The following is a 26,329-nucleotide window of genomic DNA, read 5'->3' on the forward strand; positions in this document are numbered from 1 at the left end:
CTGAATGTCTATAATTTTGTTCAGATGACTGCAGAACCTGGAAAAGCTGTTGCTGCTATCGATGCATAACATACTACTATTATTAGTCTTTTTATATAAATATAAATATATATATATATGCATATATATATAAATTGAATTTTGGGAAACTTTAACAGTGCTGCGAATTTTTGAAAAAGTCATCCCAATTTACTATGTTGAGTTGGCATTGTACAGAAATGGACAGCCATATTGGTCTAGAAATGTTAATTTTTTACAATAGTGAACCACCAGGACACCCTGAACTCAAAGCACAGGAAGTAACAAAACAGATCAATCAGGCTCTAGAAAAATTCAAAACAGAAATAATTTCCCAGATAACCATAGAGATAGTGAGCAAAATGGAAGTCGCGATTCGAGACTCTAGACTAGAAACTGACAAAAAAATAGATGAGCTCAGGACCATGATAGAAGCCATGAAGGCCCAGCATAAGAAAGAAATGGAAAAAATAAATGCCCAACATAGGAAAGAAATGGAATCCATAAAACAGATTCAAACAGACATCCAGGAGATTAAACACTCAATTGAAAGTGTAGGCAACAGAATAAAAGAATGCGAAGATAGACTCTCAGATATGGAAGATAAGATTGCAGTCAGTGACCATGAAAAGAGAGTTCTCTTAAAAACAGTAAGGGATCATGAGAAATCGATCAAACAACTCCTAGATGATGCAAAGAAGAATAACATATGACTCATAGGAATACATGAAGTACCAGGAGAAAATACAAAGGACTTTAAAAAGCTGTTCACAGAATTAATGACAGAAAACTTCCCAAACAGAGGGGAAGAATTTGACATTCAGATAACTGAGGCATATAGGACCCCAACTAGCTACAATAAAAAAAAAAATCTATACCTAGACATATAATAATCAAGATCCCAGAAACCCAACAGAAGAACAAAATACTACAAGCAGTAAGAGAAAAGAAACAAATCACATATAAAGGAAAGCCCATCAGAATCAAAGCAGACTTTTCAACACAAACCCTTGGGGCAAGGAGAGCCTGGAATGAGATATTTCAAGTACTAAAAGAGAACAACCTCCAACCTAGACTTATGTATCCTGCAAAACTCTCTTTCAAAATGAATGGGGAAATAAGACACTTCCATGACAAAGAACACCTGAGAAACTACATGAATACCAAACCAGCACTACAAGGAATTCTAAACAAGACCCTAGAAAAAGACAATGAAGGCAACAACACCATGAGGCCCAACAGAGCAAATCAAATAGGCAAGGCAAGAAACTAAAAGGAGAAGGTGAAAAAGTAAAAAGAGTCAACAAAAGGCCAATAACATGTCAATAATAAGTCAGTACATATATCAGTTAAAACCAGCAATGTCAATGGCCTCAACTCAGCAAGAAAGAGAAATAGACTGGCAAAATGGAATAAGAAGCAAAATCCAACAATATGTTGTATACAAGAAACACACCTAGTGCAAAAAGAAGCCCATAGACTGAAAGTGAAAGGATAGAAAACAATTCTCCATGTGACAGGAGCCCAGAAAAAAGCAGAGGTAGCAATCTTATTTGCAGACAAAGCAAATTTCAAACCAAAACTGATTCTAGTATTATTGATATAGGACAGTACTGTATCATACCTCTGTGAATGTAAAATATCTTGTACCTGCTTTATCATACATAGTAGTGATCGTGCTTTATCAGGGCTATATTTAATGATATTACTCTAGAATGTTCTCTTTCCAGGTGATGATTAAGATGCTAATAAAAAAAATGGTGCCAGGTACCACAACAGCAACAGAACTTTGCTGTTTTCTGGATATTATTCTTTTCTTTGTTTTTTGTTTCATTTTGTTTTGTTTTTTTTAATGGAATGTTCTGAATGTCTATAATTTTGTTCAGATGACTGCAGAACCTGGAAAAGCTGTTGCTGCTATCGATGCATAACATACTACTATTATTAGTCTTTTTATATAAATATAAATATATATATATATGCATATATATATAAATTGAATTTTGGGAAACTTTAACAGTGCTGCGAATTTTTGAAAAAGTCATCCCAATTTACTATGTTGAGTTGGCATTGTACAGAAATGGACAGCCATATTGGTCTAGAAATGTTAATTTTTTTATTTTTATTTTTTATTTTTTTTCCATGTATACAGGGGTAACACATAGTACTAAATATGTAAGGTCATATCTACATGGGTTTGATTACAGAAACATAAAGTATTCTCTAAATAATGAAAAAAAAGAATAAGATAAGACTATAAGAGCAAGAAGCAATTTAAATATGTTCAGGGACCATTTTCATCTCCAGAATTAAGGATTATTTTAATGTTACATTATTGCCTTTTCTCTTTTACTTTACTTTTTAGTTTTATTTAAGGATTCCCTATTTTTAATGTTCATACAGAGATTTCTTCAACTGAAATACCGAATAGTTTCTTTGGTGTGAAAAACTAAAACACAGGATCCTAATGAGATAATTAATAATGTGAAATAGGAAGTAAAGAGCTAAAGGTGTAGGGAAAGTGGGAAGGGTGGGGGAAAGATAATAAGGGAGTGGAAAAAAATATGAGAAACTGAAAAAATGGAAATAAAGTGTTTGTAAATGGGGAGAGGAGGAGGGGGTAAAGGGAGGGCAGGGACAAGGGGAAAAAATGAGAATCAAGACCTATTATGTAAAGGTACAGAATCCCAATGATGAATGTAACTGTACTGTATACCAGGATTGTACCAATAAACTCAATAAAAAGAAAAAAAAAGAAAGTACTGTATCCAGATTAAGTTTGAAGTACAAGTTTCAAGCATAATGTTAGGTGAAGATAGATATTTAAAATTAGTATTTGTGACATCGGTTCTATAATGTGGTTTTATGACAAGTTAATCCTTAAGCCAAACAGGAAATCTGTGGTTTGGATCACCATGTGGGTGAATCACTGGTTAAGTGTAGGAAAAGTATAATACAGAATGTTTTGTTGAAATAGACTCAGGCACATCACATTACTGTTTTAACTGTGTTAATTATTACAATAGCTCAGTAAAGGTTAGTAAGCTATTTTTAACAGGTCCATTATGTCATAAGAAAACTGAAGGAAGGTAGGTAAATTGCCAAATGAGTGCAGAGGCACCTGGATTCAGATGGGGTCCTCTTAACCATATGTGCTGTTGCTTCAGAGTTGAGGTGCAGTACAGCAGATGGATTAAACATGATCCTAGTTTTCAGATCTGCCACTTCCTAGTTGTGCAATCCTAAAATTATTTAGCCTTTCTGTGCCTAGATTCCCACCTTCAAATAGCTGCATTTCCTTGCAGGTTTGTTGCAAAAGTTAAGGACAATGCATGCATGCTTATAACAGTTTTCTGGCCAGATGTGGTGCATGGAAGGTCAGACTCAGGAGGCTGAGGCAGGAGGGTCACTGTGAGTTTGAGGCCAGACTGAATTGCATAGCAAGACCCTGTCTCTAACAAAACAAAACACTTCCAAAACAGTTCTCTGCATGTTTGATAAGCATCACACAGAATCAGATAGGTCTAGGCTTTTATAGAGCCCAACTCCAAGTTCACTAGCCTAGAATCCACTTCTGTAATACCCTATGCAGTTGCGTGTCAGCCTAGTTTCCACAGGAGAAATTAAAATGAGTATTTGAGTTTGAATTAGTTTGCCTTAAGAATTATCTATGAAGATCTTAATCATCCTAAATTGAATTCCATCACTAGCTTTTGAAAGCATGGCTAAAGCCAGCTTTATGCTATTGTTTAGAAATGAAGTAAAAAGTCATGTATGAGGGTGATCAAAATATACAGTAAATGTATAAATTTATTACAGTAAAAGACACATTTTCATTAATCTTCCTCAAGATACCCCCTAGCTTTGAACACATGAATCATTCTTCCCACTTTTCTGAAGCACATCTCTAGGTCCTTGTTCATGAATGTGTTTATGAAGTATGATAAAAAAATACGGTGAATAATGCTGCCAAATGTCATCCAACAGAGAGACAGACACATAAAAATATTAGTGTGTCCTCATCCTTCTTATTCACTGTATCTGATACTATGCTGCTTCTGGCTCTTCCTCAAAGTTGAAATGACCATAAAAAAAAGGCTATACTTTCAGGGATCATTTCTATAGTTGGTGAAATGACCATAAAATGTAAACATTTTGAACTGATTAAAAATGTGGAGGCACCCAGGACTACACAAACAAAAGATACTAAGAGGACTTCCAGAAGTGCTTCAGAAAGTAGCAAGAATGATGTGTGATGTGTTCAAAGGCTAGGGGGAATATCTTGAGGGGACTTAATGGCAATGTGTCTTTTATTGTAATACATTTAAAGAATTTAAACAATCACTTATTTTTTGATCACACCATACATATCCCTGGGCCAGCTCTCCTGTTTAGAATTAGTGAACAACCAGTTCATCTGTTTTAAGCATGTTGTCTACTTGGGAAACCCTCAGAACTTACCAGCACCTGAGAGGAGAAACATCAGCCCCCAACATAGTTGTGTGAGTTAGTCAATCATATCCTTCAGTGCCCAGTTAGCTGTGGAAGTAAATATGGGCGCAGGATTCAGAAGGAGTACTTAAGGTGGAAGACACTCAGGGACCAGAGGATGCTCAGATAGGAACTGAAAACTGAAACCTGGCCAGAGGCTGCAAAATTGTAGTGGTTGTAGACCCAGGCAATTTAGTTTTGAGCCTTTTCTATTCTTGAATCATGGAATTTTATTAGAGAATCATACTTTAGATAGTGTGGGTATTTTCCCAAATATGCATCAATATACAATTATTGTGGCACAAATTTTACAAATGACATCTATAAGAACATATCAAGTATTAACACGGCAGGACCTTAAGGGAATCATTTCATGTCTTCTGTCATTTTTATATCCATTAATCATTTTTAAAATAATACTTGTTCTTCAAGTTTCCTAATGTGTAATGTTGTTGAAATACAGTAATGCCTACATCTGTTATAAGAAAGTTCTTTTACATATTGTGGTTATTGCTTGCAATAATAATGATAATATATGATTATGTTAAATCTTTGGATGAAAATGTGCCACACTTCCATTGTAATAGTCCTATCAATTTCTGAGGTTTGGATGAATGCTATGTTAATTTCAGAAGTGATCAGATATCCAGGCTGGTATGTTTATAGACTAATTTCAAAAATAATTTTGGTTGCTAACAGTTTTATTGTTGATCTTGATATTGGAACTTCCCCTTTGAGAACTCTACATGTGCTCAGGCTCTGTCCAAACCAAACAAGACCTGTGATTATTTAAAGAAGGTACTCTGACTCTACAGTCCATTCATCCTTTTCACATACAAAAATAACACATTGTTTTATCTGAGTATAAGAATCCTTCTTCAAAGGAAATAAAAAGAGCAGACAGTTTCCTTCCTGGCTAATTCCTGAACCTCTTTAAATCTGTTAAACATAGCCACAGACATAACTTGTATGCCCAGTTTCATTTCCTAAACTCAGTTAGACAAGATAGGTCAATGTGAAGAGTCCATATGCATCTAATAGGAAATCACGTCTAAACCTAGAGAATGTTTCACAGCTACCAGGCTGACTTCAGAGCAAGAATCCAATTTTATTGTAAAATTACCAAGCAGATAACTACATTCAACTGCTCTGAACAGCATCCCAGGATCAGATTTCTTTAGTGAGCTGAAAATAATTCAGATCAAGATAATACACCTAAAATATACATTCAAGTTTTCCTTCAATCCACCCAATATCAACTTGCAAAAATTCTTCTTATTTCAAATTATATCTTCACATAGGGCTGAAACTTGTATCCTGGAAACTTTTGCATCATCTCCCTTTTTAGGTTCTAGTTATCTTTTCAGGAGTGACAAAAAGTGAGTTAAATGCCTCACTGTCAGAAAGCTCCTTAAGTATTTGAAACAGTTACATTTTCTATGTTGTCTCTTTTCTAAGCTAACTATCCCAAGTTTTCCATATTATTCAGTGTCCTGTTCAAATAAATGGCTCCATTTATTTATTCTTTTTAAAATAGGCAGAATATTTCAGATGTGTTTTGATGATTGCAGATGAAGTGATCTAGTTTCTCAGCTAACTATATTTTTTGAGCAAAAGGGTTGGATATGCCATTGTTCAGAGAGCAGAGGAAACAATTATAAAAGAGATAACATGAGAGAAGGCCAGATCGAAGCCATATGTGGGAGAAAAGCCCATGAGTTAGAAGTACCAGTTCCTCAGAAAATCTAATGCCTAACCAGTTGTAACCTAACTAGTTTTGTTATTGCCAAGAGGAATGTACTAAAAAGACAAGAAACAATGGTAAGCGTAGCTTCCAAGGGACACATCAAGCACCCTGGGAGCATAGAGATAAAAAATGGTGAGATAAGGTCAGCAACAGAGAATGTGACACCAGAGTGTGTTTTGAAGGATGAGTAAGATTATGTGGGGCGAGATCAAGTTGGGAAGGAAGGCTGTTCAAGTACCAGAAAACAGATGTGGAAATGCCGTGTCCATGAAGAGCTCCAGTGTTTTCAGATTCCCAAATAGATTTTAGCTGGAGGGCTGGGGATGAGCAGGTGAGGATGAGAGATGAGCCTGAGAAGGAGCCCTTGGAGTCCAATCAAGCACTGTGTGCCTGGAGGAGGGCAATAGGCAATTGAAAGCCACTGTGATATCCTACACTGGGAAATGACAGTTGGAAAATATCACTTTAGATTGAGAAGTGGATTTCTGAAAGGTGAGAGAAGTAGGTAGGTGGGTTAGGAGGCTGAAAACTGATGGCAAGAGATGATGGAGGTCAGAACATTGGCAATGGCAGCCAACACAGGCAATTCAAGTGAAAACTCTTCCCTTTCCTCAGGAGTAAATAATAGAGGCTTCTAGAAACTTCTAGAAATTATCGGTGATGCAGTGTTCTTTCAATTGTCAGACATTTCAGAAGAGCATAATGCCAATTGAAAAAGGTACCAGTGTAAGGAATTAAGAAGTATGTAGTGAGAAAACCAAAATGGCAGGGTAATTGAAAGTGTAAAAGCTCAGTTTTGTCCTGGGGCCTGGCAGACAACTGCCTTCTCAGGAATGAGAAGAATGGAAGGAGGGTGGGGTTCTTAGGAGGTTTACACTGATCTGGACACAACTCTGACTCACCATGTGTTTATTGTGTAACTTTGGGCAGGTTACTTAGCCTCTTAGTCTCCCTCTTTTCATCTGTAGATTGAGCATAACACTATTTACCTCTTTGGATTCTTACATGGGTAATAGCATCAAGTCTAGCTATTTTTTGGTCTCTGAGGAGAATTGGTTCCTGGACCCCCAAGTCTGAGGATGTTCAAGACTCTTTTATAAAATGGGGTAGTATTTGCATAGAGCCTATGGACATCTTCCTGTATATCTTAAATCATCTCTAAGTTACTTATGATACCTAATACAATGTAAATGTTATAAAAAGTCATTATACCATATTTTTTAGGTAATAATGACGAGGAAAATATCTGTGTATGTTCAGGAGAGATGTAGTTTTTTTGTTCTGCATATTTTTGACCTACAGTTGGTTGAATCTGGGGATTCAGATCCTGTGGTGCTTTCCCATTTTTCTTTTTTTTTTGGTACTGGGGATTGAACTCAGGTCCTTGCACTTGAAAGGCAGGTGGTGGAACCACTGAGCTAAATCTCTAGCCCTTTTCCCATTGTTAAAAGATAGAGGAGCAACCATTTGAGGAAGGAGATGTTCAAGAGAGATGGACATTGAATAAACTGTTTTCTCTGTATAAGCAGAAGAGTTGAAAGAGTATTTTTAAACAGGAGTCATTTGCTAAACAAACAGGACCATTCTAAGGGTATTTGGGGACTCTCTTACTTTTTCTGGAAATATAAATTTGTGGTGATTTCAGTTTTAGAAAAGTCTAAATTACCTCCTTGTAAATGAATGGAGATGGTAATTCTGTTTCAAAGGAGTCTGAATTCTCAGAGTGATAATCTTTAAGCAATGTAAGTTTCCAAGGCAAGAGAATTAAAGTAAATTACCTTCTTCTTGATTACTCCGCAGAAGTATTTGCATATTCTGGGGTTATTTTGTTTGTTTTCTCATTTTTGTTTTGCTTTGGTGGTGCTGAGAATTAAACTCGAAGCCTTGCACATGCTAGGCAAACGCTTTACTGCTGACCACATTCTCCATCCTCAAGCCCAGTACTTGCATATTTTGAAGTACAGTGATACCTTGATTATTGAACTCAGTTTGTTCCAAATTCATGTTCAAACACTGAAAAGTTTGAGAATTGAACACATTTGCCCATAAAAAATAATGGAAAAACCAAACTATTGGTTCTTAGGCCCCAAAATTAGACTTATAAATTCATTTTTTTCAAGGCTTTAACAAATTTCAAAATGCTTTCTTTAACTGTATCATGATTCTCACAGTTTTCCTCTTAGAGCTTTACTGCTGGTATCACCAACTTTCTTTGGAGCCATGGTTATGATATTTTATGTAAATGAAGTGCCAAAAAAGTATAATTATGAATATGTTAATGCACTAACACAAGCACTGTATGTTATCTTGGTGAGAGTGGCACTTAGCCTGAAGCATCACCCCTTTGAGTCTACAGTGCGGTGTGATGTGTGACTCCTTCTTGGCCTGGGCAGGTTTTTTCAAGTGAGATTTTTGGTTGACTATGGAGCAAAGTTATGAACACCAACCAGTTTTTGTTTTTTTTTTTTTTAACTGTGCTGTTGGAATAGTAGAAAGTTCAAGTTTTGAACTGTTTGACAACTGAGGTATCACTGTATGCTGGTGAATATTTGGAAACAGGCTACTGAATACCTTGGATCTTTTCATGTCAAACCTCAATATTGACAGTTGTACCTGAGAGGCACCAATTTATTATTTCATAACACTGTAAGTTTTCTGTTTTACATGATTCTAGCACTGAGGAATTGAAACTAAGCTTAACTTATTTTCCAAATGGAAGCCATCTGGGCATACTCAAGTTTTTTTGAATTTTGCTGCTCAACAAACTGTCTGAGGCCTAGAAGGAGGAAGCACTTGTAATATTTTTTTAAAATGTGGTTTATTATGTGTTGCTTCTCTCTGACAATATTTTACATCTATTCATAATAAAAACTAGCTTAGGAAAACATTGAGAAAAGCAGCATATGTCTAACTTATGGGAATCAGAAAGGAAAAAAAAAAAATGAACAGATTCAAGGGTGTGGGTTCCTCTCTCCTTGCCCATGCTCCCTACCCGCAACCCCTGCCTTTTCTTTCTTCTTGGACTTATTTCTCACAGGTGTGAACCACCGGGGCCATTCTCTGTGGGTCACTGTAATCATACTGTGAGTGGTGGGGGTTCTTTTCCTCCAGGAACTATTTCCCTGGACAACCTGTACAGATACTGGTCTCCCAAGGATGGCCAGCCAGTCTTCACCTGCTGCCTTGCCTGACAGAACCAGACAGCCCTTCCCGGAGGGGCAGTGAAGCATTGCAGGAGATCAGGGAGAGGAACACACTAGCCAGGTGGCAGGAGACTGGGAGGTGGGAAGTTAAATAAATAGGAAAATAGGTGTCTGAACAGCTTCTTGTTGCTTTCCTATGCAGCTGTTTACCTTGCACAGTGAGGTATGCTGAACTTTCCACGGCCCCCTTCTGGTTGGTGGCTTTGCACTGATAGACACCTTCATCCTCTTCTGTGACTCTTTCAATAAACAGAGTGCTGTTTCCTGGTCCTAAAATAATTCCTGAGGAGTGAGAAATGTTTACATTAGTGAGCCTGACAAACAGAAACAGCTACTTCTGTAACCTAGGTGTCTTCCTATCCTTATGTATCCAGTCAAAGGAATCTTGTTAACTTGGGCTGGTCTGTGAGTTCTCTTTCTTTAGGCTTCTCTCTGGCACCTGCACAACACAGCAGTCTGTGATCTCCAGTTTTGGAAATGCAGATATCCCACTCAGTAGAGAGCCATGAGGGGAGCTGCCAAACTCAGAGTTTAAAGTTTTGATATCAAGAAGGTAGCATATCTAATGATAACAACCACATATACTCCATACCCACTGTGTGCTAAGCACCCTGCAGCACACCATTCACATGTTGACACTTCTAACCACCCATTATGTAGTGTTTCCCTTTTACAAAGGAAGAAACTGAGATCCACCCCCAGAGGTTCAATAACTTGACCAAGAACTTGCAGTTTAATTGGAAATATATTTGTGGCATTTGGGCCAAAGGAAATGATATTTCATCTGTCATATAGCCTGATGTGTGGTATAGTACAGTGGTAAAAAGCTTGAGCTATGTTTGAATCCAGGCTTTAACCACTGCAGGCTTCATCACTTAAGGCAATTTACTTAACATTTCTAAGTTTCAGTTTCTTCCACCTTAAAATAAAAATTAAAGCAGTTCCTATGTAATAAGTGTAAAAATGAATGGCAAGTGCATGGCACATAGTAAATGTATTCAGTAATAAAGAACATGGTATAGTGAAGGAAACACTGTAAATTTTCAGAACTGTGAAAGGCCTATGGACCTAGTAGATTTGCCACCTGCTTCTATCACCAAGTGTTTATTGAGTATTTCCTCTGCCATCAGTGCATGTTGGAGACTCTGTGCAGCAGAGTAAGATGTGGTATCTGCCCAAGAGAGAAAATTAATTTACACTGCCCTTTCTCTGTCTTTCCTTCATACTGATAGACACATACATAAACCATATAAAACATATTTAATGAATGAGAATGAATAAATGTTTGAGCAACATACCTAGCTTAGTGCATAGTCTGGGAAAGGGCAGGAGATCAGCGAGAATGGGTGTACTCAGAGAAGGCTGATGGAGGAGATGGCCCTTGAATGAGAGTTGAAGGATTATCAGAGGTACAGGGAGAAAGGAAGGCTTGAAAAAAGGCATGATGTTGAAATGAACGTGCAGTGAGGGTTTGTTCTGGAATAGTAATAAAGTAGACCTGACCAGGGTATAGTCTATATTTTGTTGGTATAAATAGTTTATATTTCCATGTTTACAAAAGACACAACTAATACAGAAACTTTGAGAAATATTTGAAAGCATAAAATGTTTAAAAAGACCAACAAAACACAATCTTATCTCCTCCCAGATGTTGTTCCTTTAGTTTTGTTTTTGTGAACTTTTACATAATTTGTTCCTCATATAACAAGTATTTTTGAGCTTCTTATATATACTTGACAGTATTCTAGATGTTGGTGATAATAATCAGGCAAGTAAATTTTTTTTCATACAAAGGGTTTAAATTCTAGATTTGGAGAATTATAAATAAATAACATAATTTCAGGTAGAAATAAAATCCATGAAGAAAATAAGTCAAGTTGAAGATTGTGGGAAGAAAGAAAGTCCTGGAAAACGGAATTTTAGGCACAGGGAGTGGTAAATACATAGTCTCTGAGGACAGAAATGAGCTTAAGAAACAGTAAAAAGGTCACTGTGGTAAGGCAAAATAAGCCAGCAGAAGAGGTGAGAACTAGGGTTGGAAATGCAGTTTGGTGGAGGCCTTGGGTTCCAGCCCAGAACTTCAGGGAAAAAGAAACAGGAACAAGACAGGGTCCAATTCATGTATAATCCTGGAGGCCATGGTAAGGACTTAAGATTCTATTCTAAGTATAGTCTAAAGTCATTAGAGGATTGTAAAACTCTACAGAGAGCAGGCTGGAAAGCAAGTAGCTGGCTACTGAATTTGTCTGATGAAAGACATAGTGGTTTGGGCTGGAGTGACTATGTTGCAAGCAGTGGAGCTTTGGGGGATTTGTTTGAAGGCAGCACCAGTCAGCTTGCTTACAGACAGTATGTGAAATGTAAGGAAAATCTGTAAAAGATTGACTTCCTGAGTAATGGTTTGGACAGGTGGGGAACTATGGCATCTTTCCTGTGATGGAAAGGATTGGAGAGAGAGAGAGAAAGAGAGAGAGAGAGAAATGGGGAGGGAGGGAGGCAGAGATAGATTGAGTTCTGATCCATTTGGCATACCATAAATGAGATGGCTGCTGCACATCCAAAGGTAAGTTTCATCAGGAGCTCAGGGAGGAGGTCAGGATGAGAGTCAATTGCAGAATTAGAGTAGAGAAGGCAAGGAAAGTCACGGGCACAGAGACAGGTGCCATAGGCAGAGAACAGAGGGAAAGGAGTGAAGTCTGAAGGCTGAGCCCTGAGAATTTGGAATAAGAGGAGGAAGGAGTCACACAATAGGAGGAGGATCCCAAGAGGCATCAAGAAAACCAGTAGAGTGTGGTTCCTAGACCCCAAGGAAATAATAGAAGAGAACAGTCAGCTCTGTTCTGTGCTACCAAGAGACTACAAGGAAGTAACCCAACTACCCACTGGGTTTGACAGTGAGCCATTTCAGTGATATGAGGGAGAAAAGCCCAACAGTCACAGCACGAGGGTAGGAGGTGACCAAATGGAGATGGTGGCAGTGGGGTTTGCTTCATGGAGGTGGCTGGAGAAGATCAAGACAATAACTATTTTGCAAGATGTAGAATTTTATAGCATGCTTATGTGCTAACAGAAATACTCTGGAAGAAAAGGAGGTTGATGATACCGGGGACAGAAGAGATAATGCCAAGAGCAGAATCCTGAAGAAATGAGAGGGATGTAATCAATGGCCAAGTTGACTTTGTATAGGAGCAGGGACACTTAGTTAGGATGAGAGTGGAAAGAACAAGTAGAGTGGAAAATCTGATGATACATTTTCTCAACAAACCAGAGCTACTCATCTGCAAAAGTGAGTAAGAAAAAGAAACTTAGGAGTTTTGAAGAGAGGGAAAACGTGCGAAGTAATGTTTTGGGGAGAGAAAACAAAATCACTAGAGAAAAATTGTAAAATTTCTCCTAAACATTATACAACTTTAAATACTTCCTCCCTTAATAAATATTGTAAATACCTTCCACATCCATATATGTCCATATATTCATATATATTTATATAGATTTAATAAAATCATCCATTATATGTGCCTCTAATAATTTTTAATCATTTCCCTATCGATTGGTATTGGGCATATCTAGTAATTTAATTCTAAATAATAGTATAATTAACATCTTTAGGCACAAAGAGTTTTCTGTATTTCAGATTATTTCTTCAGGATAGTTTCCCACAGAGAGTTCTAGGTCAAAACACACTTGACCCATATAACCAAACTGCCTTCCAAAAGATTAGACCTGTCAATACTTCTACTAGATGTAGATAAGAGACTGTTTTATTTCTATTTTAAACAGTAGCATTTTAAAAGTAAAAACCATAAAACTTCAGGGATTTGATAGCTGAAATGACTATTGTTTTAATTTGCATCCTTTGGACATTTATATTTCCAAAGCACCTGCTTTGAGCATTAATGGAAAAGGTGAGTTCATATTAAGGAGAACTTTGAAATCTTGGTTGAGGGAAGAGAGTCAGGAAGAGTTTTTGAGCTGGGAAATGACATATAATGGAAGTGGTGTTCAGGGAAGTTTAGTCTACAAGGAGGCTGCAGGATGGACTGGAAGGAAAAAGGGGAAACTGGAAGTCCGGCTCCCCAGTTGTGACTCAGGTCCTCAAATCTGGATGGTGGGAAAGGAAATGGAGAGGAAGAAATGGAAGTACAGTTTGTAGAGATGGTCTATAGCAACTGATGCTTTGCTGGATACAGGACTAGAGATGAGTCCAAGGTAAGTCCCTATTTTAAGTCCAGATAATAAGGAAAGAAGGAATGCTATCTCTTATAACTTTGACTAAGTGATCAAATCTCTTTGGAGCTGTTTATCCACAGTGAAAAAAGAATAATACTTGCTCTGCCTATTTCATGGTATTGCTGTAAAAAGCAATGGAGATAATTTAAATGAAAGCTTTGAAATCTTGAAAAGTGTATGATATAGTATACATTACAGTCATAGAAAATAAATTAAGTATTGATATATAGTGGGCAAGTGAGAGCCACTGTACATTTGTAGTAGCAGCTACTTATCATCTCTTTTGCACTACTACTCTGTTACTCAGATCCCAATTTAACACCACGAGCAAAGTCAAAGGCCTTGAAGTTACTATCCTTAGTGGTTTTTTTTGTTTGTTTGTTTGTTTTTTTGAGACAGAGACTTCCTTATGTTGCCCAGGCTGGCCTCAAACCTCTCTCATCTCAGCACTGTTCTTATTTTTTCCCCATTGCTCAAGTAATCTCCTATATTTGTGGCACTGGAGATTGATCCAAAGGCCTTGGTGCCTGCTGCTACATGCTCAGTCCACCAGCCCTCAAGTCTTCTGCCATTCATGTCCAAGTTTCTATAATGCATTAATCTGTTGGTCCTCACCAACAAATGATAAGCCATTATGATATAGGCCCTGTTCTGTTGAGGAACACACCTTTTAACAAAGGTCCTATTTAGGTTTACTTTTAATTATTTCATTGCCTTGACATTTTGCCACATTTGCTTTAGATTTCTCTCTCTCCCTCACCCTCTCTCTCTCATGAAATAAAATCTATAAATACTTTTTTGTGTGGGTTCTGAGGATTGAACACAGGGCCTTTCACGTTGACTACATCCTCAGCTTTTTAAATTTCATTTTTTATTTATTTTTATTTTGGGACAGGGTCTTGCTTAGTTGCTGAGTCGCCCAGGCTGGGCTTGACTATGTAATCCTCCTGTTTCAGCCTCCCAGAGTGATTGGATTACAGGCCTACACCTCCATACTCTGCTAAAATCTATGGAAACTCTTGTCCTGTCTTTTGCCTTCTCTGTCCAGAGGTGTTACTGTCCTGACATTGGAGTATATCATTCTGGTGCATGTTTTTACAATTTTTCTATATACAGTAAGTCCCAAATTTACATTCAAGTTGTGAACTTTCACATATACAAATGTACCTTGAATTATAAACATTCGTAGATGCAAAGACATCTCAGAGGTACATTACATGTCTGTAGACATTGTCACAGTTGTGCTGCTGGGTGCTTACTGTACAGTGTGATAGTGTACAGTAGTACAGTCCTCAATCAGAGCCCAGGAGTCCAGAAGCAAGAGGAAAAGTGGTGGTGATGTGGAGGTTTGGTTTTGATGATTTACATTGTATATTTGTGTCAAGTATGTATAAGAGTCACTTTGTTGGACTCTCAAATGAGTTGGATTCATTCATAAATCTGACTTATGAACCCAAGAGAATCTGACTTATTAATGTTCTCCTGGAACAGAACTCATTTGTAAGACAAGGGCTTACCATAGATACATATCTGTATACAATATATAATATTTTATGTTTAAAAATTCTAAGTAAATTTTGTCATACAGCACAAGTGTGCTTTTTTCCTATTCATCAGTAATTTGTTAATACATGTAGATGGAGTTCATTTTTAAATTAATATGTAATATTCTCTTGTATTAAAAAGCCACAGACTTTTAAAAATCCACTTCTCTATTATAGGCTAGTTAGGTAGTTTTCACTTTTTTGCTTTCAAAGAATGTTGCACTGAACATCTCATACAGCTTTGCTTACATTGTTATGCACAGATTTCCTGGCTGGTTCATGAGATTTACTCATTTTCAACTCTACCAAGTATGTTACAATATTCCTTCCAAAACAGATCAGTTTATAATTACCCAACACTAAGAACTCCTGCTTTCCCATTTACTTTCAAACACTTGCTTTTATCATTTTAATTAATAGCAAAACAAACGATGGGTCAGAAATGGTATCTTGCTGTGGTTTTAATCTGCATTTCTCTAATCACTAGTTAGGTGAGACATTTTTATTGGCCATTCACATATTTTTTTCTGTAAATTTCCTGTTCAGATGCTTCGCCCATTTTTCTATTGGCTTGTTTGTCTTTTTCTCAGGAATTTTAAGGTTCTTTATATGTTTTGGATGCTGATACTTTGTTGCTTAAATACACTGCAGATCTTCTCCCATCCTTCTTTAAAGTTTACTTAATAGTGGATCTTTAATTCAAACACTTTAAAAATTTTAATGTAGTCAAACCTAATATTTTCTGGTGCAGTTTGTTTTTTGTAGTAAAAAAAATTGTTTCCTATTCTAAATTCATAAAATACTCCCTTTATATAGTTTTGTCATAAAATCTTTTTTTGGGGGGTGGATGGTACTATGGATTAAACCCAGGGTCTTGTACATGCTAAAGTGCTCTATTGTGGAACTACATCCCCAGTCCTTTTAAATTTTATTGATAGACTAGGTCTTGCTAAATTTTGATAAATTGATAAGACTGGCCTTTAATTTGTGATCCTCTTGCCTTAGCCTCTTGAGTAGTTAAGATTACAAGCATGTGTCACCATGCCTGACTTAATATATCTTGATAGTTGATGTAATCTTAACTCTTTCTTCTTCAAATTGGTGTTGATTATTCTTGGCATTTTATTCTTTAATATGAATTTTTGATATAGTTTGTCAAATTCTATAAAAAGAATAGAATGTTGTGATGTTGATTGGAATTCCACTGAACTTATACAATAATCTAGGGGAAATTGTCATATTTAGTTTTAGGTTACAGCATATGAAATTGTCAATATTTTGATCTGCAAAAAACAGCAGTATGACTGTACCTGATACTAACTTTATCTAGAAATGTCAAACATTTTGTGTTATTTAGGTCTTTCTTATGACATTTAATAGTTTTATGATTTTCTCTTGAAATGTCTCTCTTTAGTTATATTTATTTTTAAGTATGATCTAATTCAATTCTAGGTAAACTTTGGAGTTTTGAATTAGTGGGTAACTGTTAAGAGCTTTGAAAATACTGCACATTTCTGTTCGAGCCAGAATTATTATTTCTTTGTAACTTATTCAGCTTGGCAATTGCTTTTGATTTAGTGGATTGATAATGTGGCATAATATATTTACATAGTTTGAAACTATTCATCTCTACACATCTCTACTAGATGAAACATACAATAAAACTACCTGTGTTAAAATTTTGGAATTTAGGTCCTTTAAAAAATTAATAATCATTGGCTATATCTATGATAAAAGTGATTTTGGTTTACTTAGCTAATGCTGCAGTTGGTGGAAATGATGAACATTTACAATGTTAACACCCTGTGAATGCATTGGATTTAAGAGAATAAACTTTTTGTAAAAATCACTTGCAAGGATTATAAACTTAATTACTACACTTAAAAAATAAGTATGATGTAATTTTGTGTTGTTATACTAAATGGTATTAAGTTCTTTGAAAGGCTATTCTATCTAAATTTTTTCTTTCTTTTTTGATATTAGTATTAAAAGTCATGTGTAGAACTCTCTTATAAACATGATGTTCTAATTTGTATTGCTGAGGTAATTTAATTATACACCTGCTTGATTCTGGAGCAACATATTGTCATTTCCATGTATTTCTGTAGCTTCAGACAAGAAATACAGATTCTTAAACCCACTGAAAATGTAACAGTTCCCCAAAGACAAATGATTTATTTATTTTTATTATAAAACTTGTATCAGATTGGATCAAGAGGGCATAGAAAAAATGTAGATGCCTCCAGGAGCCATGCTCATAATGTATGTAAATTGGGGATTAACTACTAGGCGGGGTTCTGTGTAGCATAGAAGGCTTCTCTTCCATCTAAAAATGAAGGCTCTACTAACTCCTACCAACTGGGAATTTGAGTCTAGGATTGTCTTCTGAGTTTTAAAGAGAAGGCAGAAATCTGAACGTTTTTAATGCTAAAGCTCATGCTTTTAAAATGTTGGCAACCAAATCAACTCATGTCGATTTCCTCTGAGGGCCATTAAAAACATGAATGCTGGACAGACTAGACAAATCTTTGACTTAGAGGATGTACACAGGATAAACTTACATTTTTGTTAAGGAAAGATCTTTATGGTATGGCCTCTGCCTGTTTTTCCGGCTTCAGTGAGTCTCCCCCTAAATGGATCCCTGATGTAAGCTGTACTGATCTATTTGCAGTTTATGATAAGCCTCAGTGACTTTGCACATGTTGTTCCCTTGACCTTTTTTAATATTAAGCTGCTCTGGAAAACATCTTCTGGTTTTCTTGGACCCCTTCTCTGTTACTTTTATATCCCTCTGTGTGTGACTCTACTCTGGCATTTATCATTTTATAGTCAAATTGGTGACTTTCTTATCTGTTTACTCTACTGTGGGTTCCTGGTGAAAGGTAATTCTGCTGGAATTCTTAATGAGTCCTCAGCCAACAGGTGCCTGACCTACAACAGCTAAGGAAATGATCAAATGCATCAAGATGGTGGGACCCAGGATAGAGGAGAAGGATCAGCTTTGCAATCTTTGCTGAATGTTGTGAATCCATTATTAACACTAACTTTCTGTGTGGCAGTATTGACAGATGACCTGCAGCATGCCCATTTGTCCTCAGAATCTGTAAAGTAGGCCAGTTAACACTCTCATCCTAAAGTTCAAAAGGCCCCAGTTCCTGGATGTTAGAAATGCAAACACAGGTGGTTTCATTAGCCCCAAGGAGACAAGTAAAACTCTGTATTGGTGGTTTTTATAGGAATCTTTAATGTACTCCATGATATCAGATGAGCAGCCTCAATGCAATGACTTGAATGTCCAATTTTGTTGGTTGCTAATGGTAGTTGTAGGTGACTTTGTGACCATGTTGGTTAACGTATTTATTCATGGGGAATGCTCTAAATTTTAAATGTGTCTGGCCCATTTAGTACTTAATTCTTTCAAAGGACTTTGTAAATGACAATACTTGCCTAGCAAAGAATCTGGAATATAATTTTAATCTGATCCACTCTTGAGTAAATAATCTGTAGAGCTTTTAAATTAACTTGTTGGATGAAATGTACACCATATGTTTGCTTACTATTCCTTGTGCAAAAAAATAACATGTTGTTTTCCTAAATTAGCCTTCTGGACTGACCAGTGACTCATGTGTTGCTCAGTTGACCATGTATACTTCTGACACAGAGAACACATGTCCATCTAACTCGGCCAAACTAATCTTCATCATCAAAACTATATGTGTCAAAGTCCAATTCAAATGACATCTCTTCCATGAAGCCTCCTTTGCTTACCCATCAAATGTGCTAATATGTGATAAAATGTTATATCACTCATTGCATATTTCGGAACTGACTTTGTGCCTATTATCTGTTTTTTATTATTTATTTATTTATTTTGCTACCGGGGATCGAACTTGGGACCTTGTGCTTGCAAGGCAGGTGGCAGAACCACTGAGCTAAATCCCCAGCCCCTATTCTCTGTTTTTTTTAAAGGTAATGACTAAATGTTTATTTTCATTTTTTGTAGAGTGTAACAGTGTTTGGCTCAAGGTAGATAATTAATATGTTTGTTAAATTTAATCAAATGAAAAGTGAATGTTGTTATTCTAGTAACCTTGACTCTCTAGCGAAATAATTTCTTTTGAAGTTGGCAAATAATGTTTTCTGCAAATGGTAGTGATGATGATGATGATGACGATGATGATGATGTATATATTTCTAGGTACACAACAAATAATCATATTTTGGATTGATAGTTCTTAAAAGAATTGATAGTTCAGGGCTGTGTCTGAACAAAGGACCAGAAGAACCAAAATACAGATAGACGATAACTAAAGGTGATCCAAGAAAACTAGAGACAGGATGTCTGATCAGCTTCCTCTAGAAGATTTTTTAAAAATCTCCTGCCAGACTTTGGAGGTTTGCAAAACTATATCTGGGGAAAAGAAATCCAAGTATAGTAAATGGCAGTGGGTGACAAAATTGGGAAAAGGACATAAAAAGAACAATTGCTATGCTTGAAATGGTCACCCTGTGGTTTCTTCCTTCTTTATTGAGAATTTTACACTGAGATCCAGCCAAAGCCTTTGTGGATGTAAGAAAGAAAGAAAGAAAGAAACAAACAAACAAAAAAAATAGGTTGGTCAAGTGTGAGTAGTTTGAAACCATGAAAAGTTCACTTTATAATAATGTGTTAAGATGGAAGAAAATTATGACAATATTGTAAAACAACATACAGTCTAACGCAGATTTCACGATGGGCATTGTGGTCTCTAATGAGACTGCTCTTTGAAAAAGGTAGAGTAAGAAGAAGAATTATTAGAAAAGAGTAAGAAGTGGTCAGTAATAGAAAAGCTGTAAAATATTCCTCTCTCTGAAACCAGTCAATTAGGGAAAAGTCATACACAAATGTCCTTGCATTTGGGACAATGTTTACTGCTTCACTAATTTAACTTTTATAAATACGGTAAGTGGTGCCAACTCTGTAGTTATTGGCTATAAATCTTAGCTCTGAAATGGGAAGGAGAAGTGGGAGGGGTAGGGAAAAGGAAAGAGGGGAATGGAATTAATATAAGAAAATGAAAAAATGGAAACAAAGTCTTTGTAAATAGGGAGGGGGGGAAGGTTGAAGGGAGGTCAGGGGAAGGGGGAAAAAGAAGAATCAAGATATATTTTGTAAAGGTACAAATCTCCAGTGATGAATGTCATTATATTGTATGCCTAAAATGTACCAATAAAATTAATTGTTAAATAGTCTTAGCGCTCACATGTCTGTCTGTAAGTTGTAAGCGCATGTGAGTGCATGTACGCACATGCACACATATATATATTCCTGACCCAGTCAGATCATATGGCATGTTTAGCTTTGTCATAGCCTGTCTATAGTAGCCTATAAGGACATTTTTTGTTTGTGGTGATATAGCATTTATAAAGATCATTTTAGGATAAGGAATATGATTGCATTGCAAAGAGGTTAAAGTTCAGAACATATTTTTCTGTCATTAAAGGAATAGCTAAATAAATTATGGAAATGCCACAGTAAAATGTATGACTGCTGGGCCGGGGATTTAGCTCAGTGGTGTGGTGGCTTGCCTTGCAAGTGCAAAGACCCGAGTTCTAATCCCTGGTACCAAAAAAATGTATGACTGCTAAAAATTAGGATGAGATAAAATAATGTGTATTGACCTCTAAGACACATTAAATGATAAAAACAAGTCCTAAACAATACACGTAATACTCTCTTAACTCAAATTTCATTTCAGAGATGCTGGCTTTCCCATTCATCTGTACTAGCAGTCACACAGTATAACCAATTATCTAATTTTTTGTCATAGCAGTTATTATTTCATTATATATTATATGCTTATAGTTTTGTTATAGTTTATTACCTATATTTTTATAATGTAAATTAAAGAGCCCTGTCTTGTTCCTAGCACCTAGTTTATGCCTGTCATATTGTTGGCTTCCAGAAAATACCTACTGAATGAATGACAGATCCCATTTGTATGTTTTTTAAAAGCATACATATATATATAGATATCTATATATATATCTATATGCACATATAGAGATGAAAAATAAAAAAAATCAATGATATATATCTAACAGTTAACATGTTTTAATTCTCCTTAATAGAATTTCTGTACTTTATCAATTTGTTTTTACAGTGAAAATGCATTCACATATTACTTGTTTAGTTAAAATGAATAAGATAAAATATAGGCCTCTTTACTATTACCAAAGAGCCATTAAATGAATGTTTAAAAACTAAATAAATCAAAATAATTAAACAACTGCAAACTTTGCTACTGATTATGCATACAATCATATATTTTTGAATTAAGAAAGCAGATCTGTACTTCACAAAAATTTAAAATTTTGTATTAGAGCAATAAAAGGGCAAACCAAAACTCATTCTATCAGAAGGTAGGCTCCTGAAAGTTGTGTATATGTATGTGAGGACCTGATGCAGACCTTTTCTGTATTTCATTTCCTTTCCGGTTATGGTCAGTTTAATGACCACTAAGTTGAATGAGATGAGTTTGTCATTCGAATGTGGGGTGGCAAGAGGTTGACCTTTCTTGATTTAACGTTTTGAGTAGCAGTTTAGAGCTATGCAAACAATTGGCTAAATTCACTGAATAGGTTACCTGAGAGTATATTCATTTGCATATTTCCCTTACTTGAGCATAATAGTGCCTCCACTTGCATTTCTGTGTATGTGTCCTTTAGGTCCTTGCTAAATTGTTTTAAGTCTGTGTTTCAGGGTAGGAGGGATTTTCATGCAAATTTTGGACATGTGAAATAGAAAAAAATCTCTTCTAGTTATTTTACTAACAGAACACATCTAAGCTCATGTATGAGTTTCCCTGCTTTAATAATCTAGTCTTCAGTAGACTGGAGGACTCTGTTGATTAGGGATTGAGCCCCCCCGCTTGCTCTAAGGGTCCATCCAGAGGCTCTTAGTTTTGGGTTTGCTGTTTGTGGACAGGCTACATACAGTCCCTGACAGATCTTGGTGAGTGTATCTCTCCACCTTAGATCTCTGTATCTATTTATTTATTTTTTTCTTCATTTTTCTTAGTTCCCCATTTCTTATCCTCTATTGTTGGGCCCTCAAGCATATACTCTTCAGACTAAACGGTGGCTAATTCACAATAAAAAAGAAACTTTGAGGGTAGGGGGATAGCTCAGTGTAGGGAGTGTGTTTAGGGTGTGTGAGGCCCTGGATTTGATTCCAGTACCAAAAAACAACAACAACAACAACAACAGTGTAGAAAAGCTTTAATGGATATGGGATTTCTATCTGAGATTATGAAAACATTCTGGAACTAGATTGTAATAATGATTACAAAATGTTGTAAATGTACTTAGCACCACTGAAATGTATATTTTAAAGTCGTGAAACTTATAGTATAGGTATTTTGCCACATTAAAAAGAGGGAGAGACTTTCTAGGGTGATGCCCACATTTGCGAGTTCCCATTTCTTACATTCTAAATTTTAATTCGGAAGTTGAAGTAGACCTGAACCCCCCCCATACACTCAACCTAATTTAAACCACTCAGAGGAAGCCCTGCCATTTGTATGCAAGTGTTTGTGTTGGTCATTTTGTGCCCTCGGGTAGATGGTCTTGTGGCCCTCAGCTTTCAGGAAGCTCTTGTGGACTGAACAGGGCCGAGGATATTATGCTGTGAAATGCATCAAAGAAATTTATTTTGGACAAAGCCTTAGGATGTGAATATAATGTTACACATTTATGTACATATATATAGGCAGGTGCAAGACCTAAATAAACTAGAACTTGTCAATAAAGAGACACATTTGAAGGCGGAGATTCTTTTAGCCATAAATAACTTCTATTGATTTCCAGTTCAAAATGGGGCTTTTCTCATGGGCTACTTTACTTTTCTGGAGATAAATCATAGACACTACAGCTTTACTTTTCAGCCTTATTGAACTAGACAAACATTAACAAATAATTTCTGAATTGCAGGAAGTACACAAAGTACCATTTCCTAATTCTCACCTTTTGGGGGCTGTGGTTAAGGCTCCTCTGCTGCCTGAGGCCAGGATTGTAACTCTGAGCTTTGGCAGCACCAACAGATTATATATTTTCTATGTGGTTACTCCACCCTCCTCTTTAGTTTCACTCCTTTCTCTTTACCTTCTCAAGGGAAGCTTCTCCTTAACAAGGGAACTGAGCCTTGATTCCGCACTGTGTTCAGTGTGGTCCTCATATTTTATTGTTGTCAGAAGTACAAACAACAACAAAACTACTTGAGGATGTGTTGAGTCCTAGCAGCAGAGAAGAGCTACTTGTAGACCCACTAGTGAAACTTGGTTCTTCTTAGTCTGGGTACAGAGACACTCCCTGACTTTAATGACACTTTGAAGAAAAAGGACTACGAGCACAGATGAGCACAGGCCCATCAGCAGATCTGGTTTGATAGAGAGGTGATAAACAGAGTCTCAGGCCCCCTTCATATGCACTGTGCTTCTGTACCTAACAGTGGTGTAGATGTTTCTTTTTTACAATAATAGTTCTGCATTTACAGTGCATCATAAAGATTGATCCCATGAGAAAGACAAGGCAATTACGATAGTATGTAAGTTTTAGTAAAAATAATTAACATTTCTGAACTTCATTATTACTAAAAAAACAAGCAAAACTCCCAATTCTAATAAGAGCCTGGAGGTGAAGATGGTCATTGTATCATCCTTGGGCCTTGGTATCCTCACTCACCTCTCTCTTTTTCTTTTCTGTAAGGTTTTTCCTGGACTTATTTAAGCTACTTTACAATCCAGAGATGACCTGTCTCCCCTATCTCCTACCCCGCAAGGTGTGAGGATGATCAGTCACTTTGATCTGAGTGTAGTGCCTACAGGTACAGATTTTTGGTGTCGGTGACAAAGTGGTGACTGATGCTTTTTTCAGGTCAGTAGATACTTAGTTCTGGTGGCCAAGAAGTTCTCCCACTTAAGAAGGAACATTAATCATTGAGTGAGAGTGATCCTTTCCTGATCCAGTTTCAGTCTATTGAAGGCACAATTTACTCTTTCTCGACTCTTCATTGTTTTATTACTCCTGCTTTATCCTTCAAGAGCTCTCTAAAAATGTTTACCTGTCATGGAAACTTAGTGCTATAAGTAATAAATAATCATCTATGCAGGCTTTATTCAGGCACCTCAGGTCAATATTGCCTTCTGTTCTCTTGAATATTTTGAAAGAAGTAGAATTCATTACTTTTCCCCACCATTTCAATGACCTTGTGAGATGATTTGCATTTGTATCAGTGCAAACCTAAGCCACATAGGCCTGCTGCCACAACAGCCCACAACCTCCTTACAGTGCCATTACTAAGAGGGCTCTCTAGGAAGTGAATCTCCCTAGTGCACTATTCAGCCACATCACAGCTTGAACCTTGGTGGAGCAGCCGTGGAGAATCTGGAGACCATATGTGTGAGGTAGAAAGGTGACTTGATGATTTTAGAGGAGCTGCTGGTAACCCTGGGCAGGTGGCCTGAGAGGTACCAAAGAAATTCAGCCACAGTTTCTCCCAGGTGACTTTACACAGTTGCTACAAGTTTGGGTGCAAACCTTTATAATTTTTAGCCCAACTGAATTGAGTTTCCTAAAGGAGCTTTTCTCTGTCTTTCCCTGGGAACCAACCAAACCATCCTCAAAGCAGCCACTGTCAAATTACATTCATCTCCAACTTAGAACTGCTGTGTAGTGCCCTCTGGTCTTTGTCCGGTCACACTACATTTTTTTCTCTTATTACTGATCCTTCATTTAGACTCATTTTAGCTTGTCTTCTCCTTTTCCCTGTCTCTTCAGAGTAAATATGTCTTCCATCACCTTCATCTATCAACGCTTCCACCTATCAGCCCCTCCTAGTGGCTTCTTGTCTCTCCCTTCTCTCCCTTTCCTGTCCCTCACCTTCTCCTCTCCTCTTCCCTCTTCCTCTTTCTCCCCTCCTTCCCCTCCTCCTTTCACCCCTCTTCCAGGGTTTCGGGTAGAACCCAGGGCCTGTTAGAGGCTGGGCAGGTACCCTACCACTGAGGCACACCTCCAGCTCCCCTTGTTGCCTCCTTACCCAGTTCTAATTTGAAGACTATGGCCTTTGTTACCTCTCCCAAATTTTCTCTTACTTCCTCTTTATCGCTCTTCTTTTTTGTATATTCAGCTAATGGCAATTGAGAACCTACTGTAGCTTTGCATTAAAACAGCTAAATCAAAACACAGATGATATACTTTTTCAATTATCTAATGTATTGAAGATTTTTTTAAAGTTAATTTTTAATTGATACATACAAACAGAAAAATCATGTGTATTAATAGGGTACAAGGGGAAAAAATGAGAACCAAGACCTGTCATGTAAAGGTACAAGATCCCAATAATGAATGTACTGAATACCTAAAATGTACCAATAAACTAAAAAAAAAAAAAAGGGTACCTTGAGATGTTTTTATACACATATGCATTGTGTAATGTTTGAACCTGGTTAAACAGATCTATTTTCCTCATTTATCATTTCTTTATGGTAAATTTTTTCAATATAATTTATTCTTTTGGAAATGAATAGTTACATGCTTACCTGAGTAGTTATTGTATTGTGCAGTAGCACACAGAACTTCTTGCTCTAACTGCAATTTAGTACCTTTTGATCAACCTTTTTTCATCTTTCATGTTAAAAATATTTTAACGCTGTGATTGAACCATAGTATTTTCTGCTTCCCTACTAATTAATTCATCTGAATTCATTTTTAGACAAGTTGACCTGGTGATAGGGAATAATTCAGGACCCCTGGTTGCTGCTTGAAGAAGCTGTATTTCATTGATATATATATAACATATATATATTATATATATATGTTAATTTCTTTATATTTTTATTTTATTGAGATATATACAGAAGTTAATTCCTTTATATTTTTGGTTATCCAGGTTTTAATTTTCTTGTTCACTGCTGTATTTGCAGAGCCTAGCACAGTGCCAGATAACAAAACAGACCCTTATAAACATTGTTGGATAAGTAAATAATGAGTCTTAGGCTGAGTTCTGGACCTTCTAAAACTTAAGAGTAACTAGATTTGGGTTCAAAATTATTCTTTTT

General features: G+C 36.5%; 1 protein-coding gene across 1 annotated transcript in view; it reads right to left on the reverse strand.

Moving 5' to 3' along the window:
- Positions 1–26,329, reverse strand: part of Flt1 (fms related receptor tyrosine kinase 1) — a 169,469-nt gene that overhangs the window by 50,823 nt on the left and 92,317 nt on the right. Inside the window, exon 15 of the mRNA XM_010623956.2 lies at positions 9,610–9,741. Within this exon, the coding sequence (XP_010622258.1) occupies positions 9,610–9,741 (132 nt within the window). The remainder of the gene's footprint in view (positions 1–9,609; positions 9,742–26,329) is intronic.

The sequence above is a fragment of the Fukomys damarensis genome, unplaced genomic scaffold (genome assembly GCF_012274545.1).
Source record: "Fukomys damarensis isolate Sample0158 unplaced genomic scaffold, DMR_v1.0_HiC HiC_scaffold_38, whole genome shotgun sequence".
In the NCBI taxonomy this organism is placed as follows: domain Eukaryota; kingdom Metazoa; phylum Chordata; class Mammalia; order Rodentia; family Bathyergidae; genus Fukomys; species Fukomys damarensis.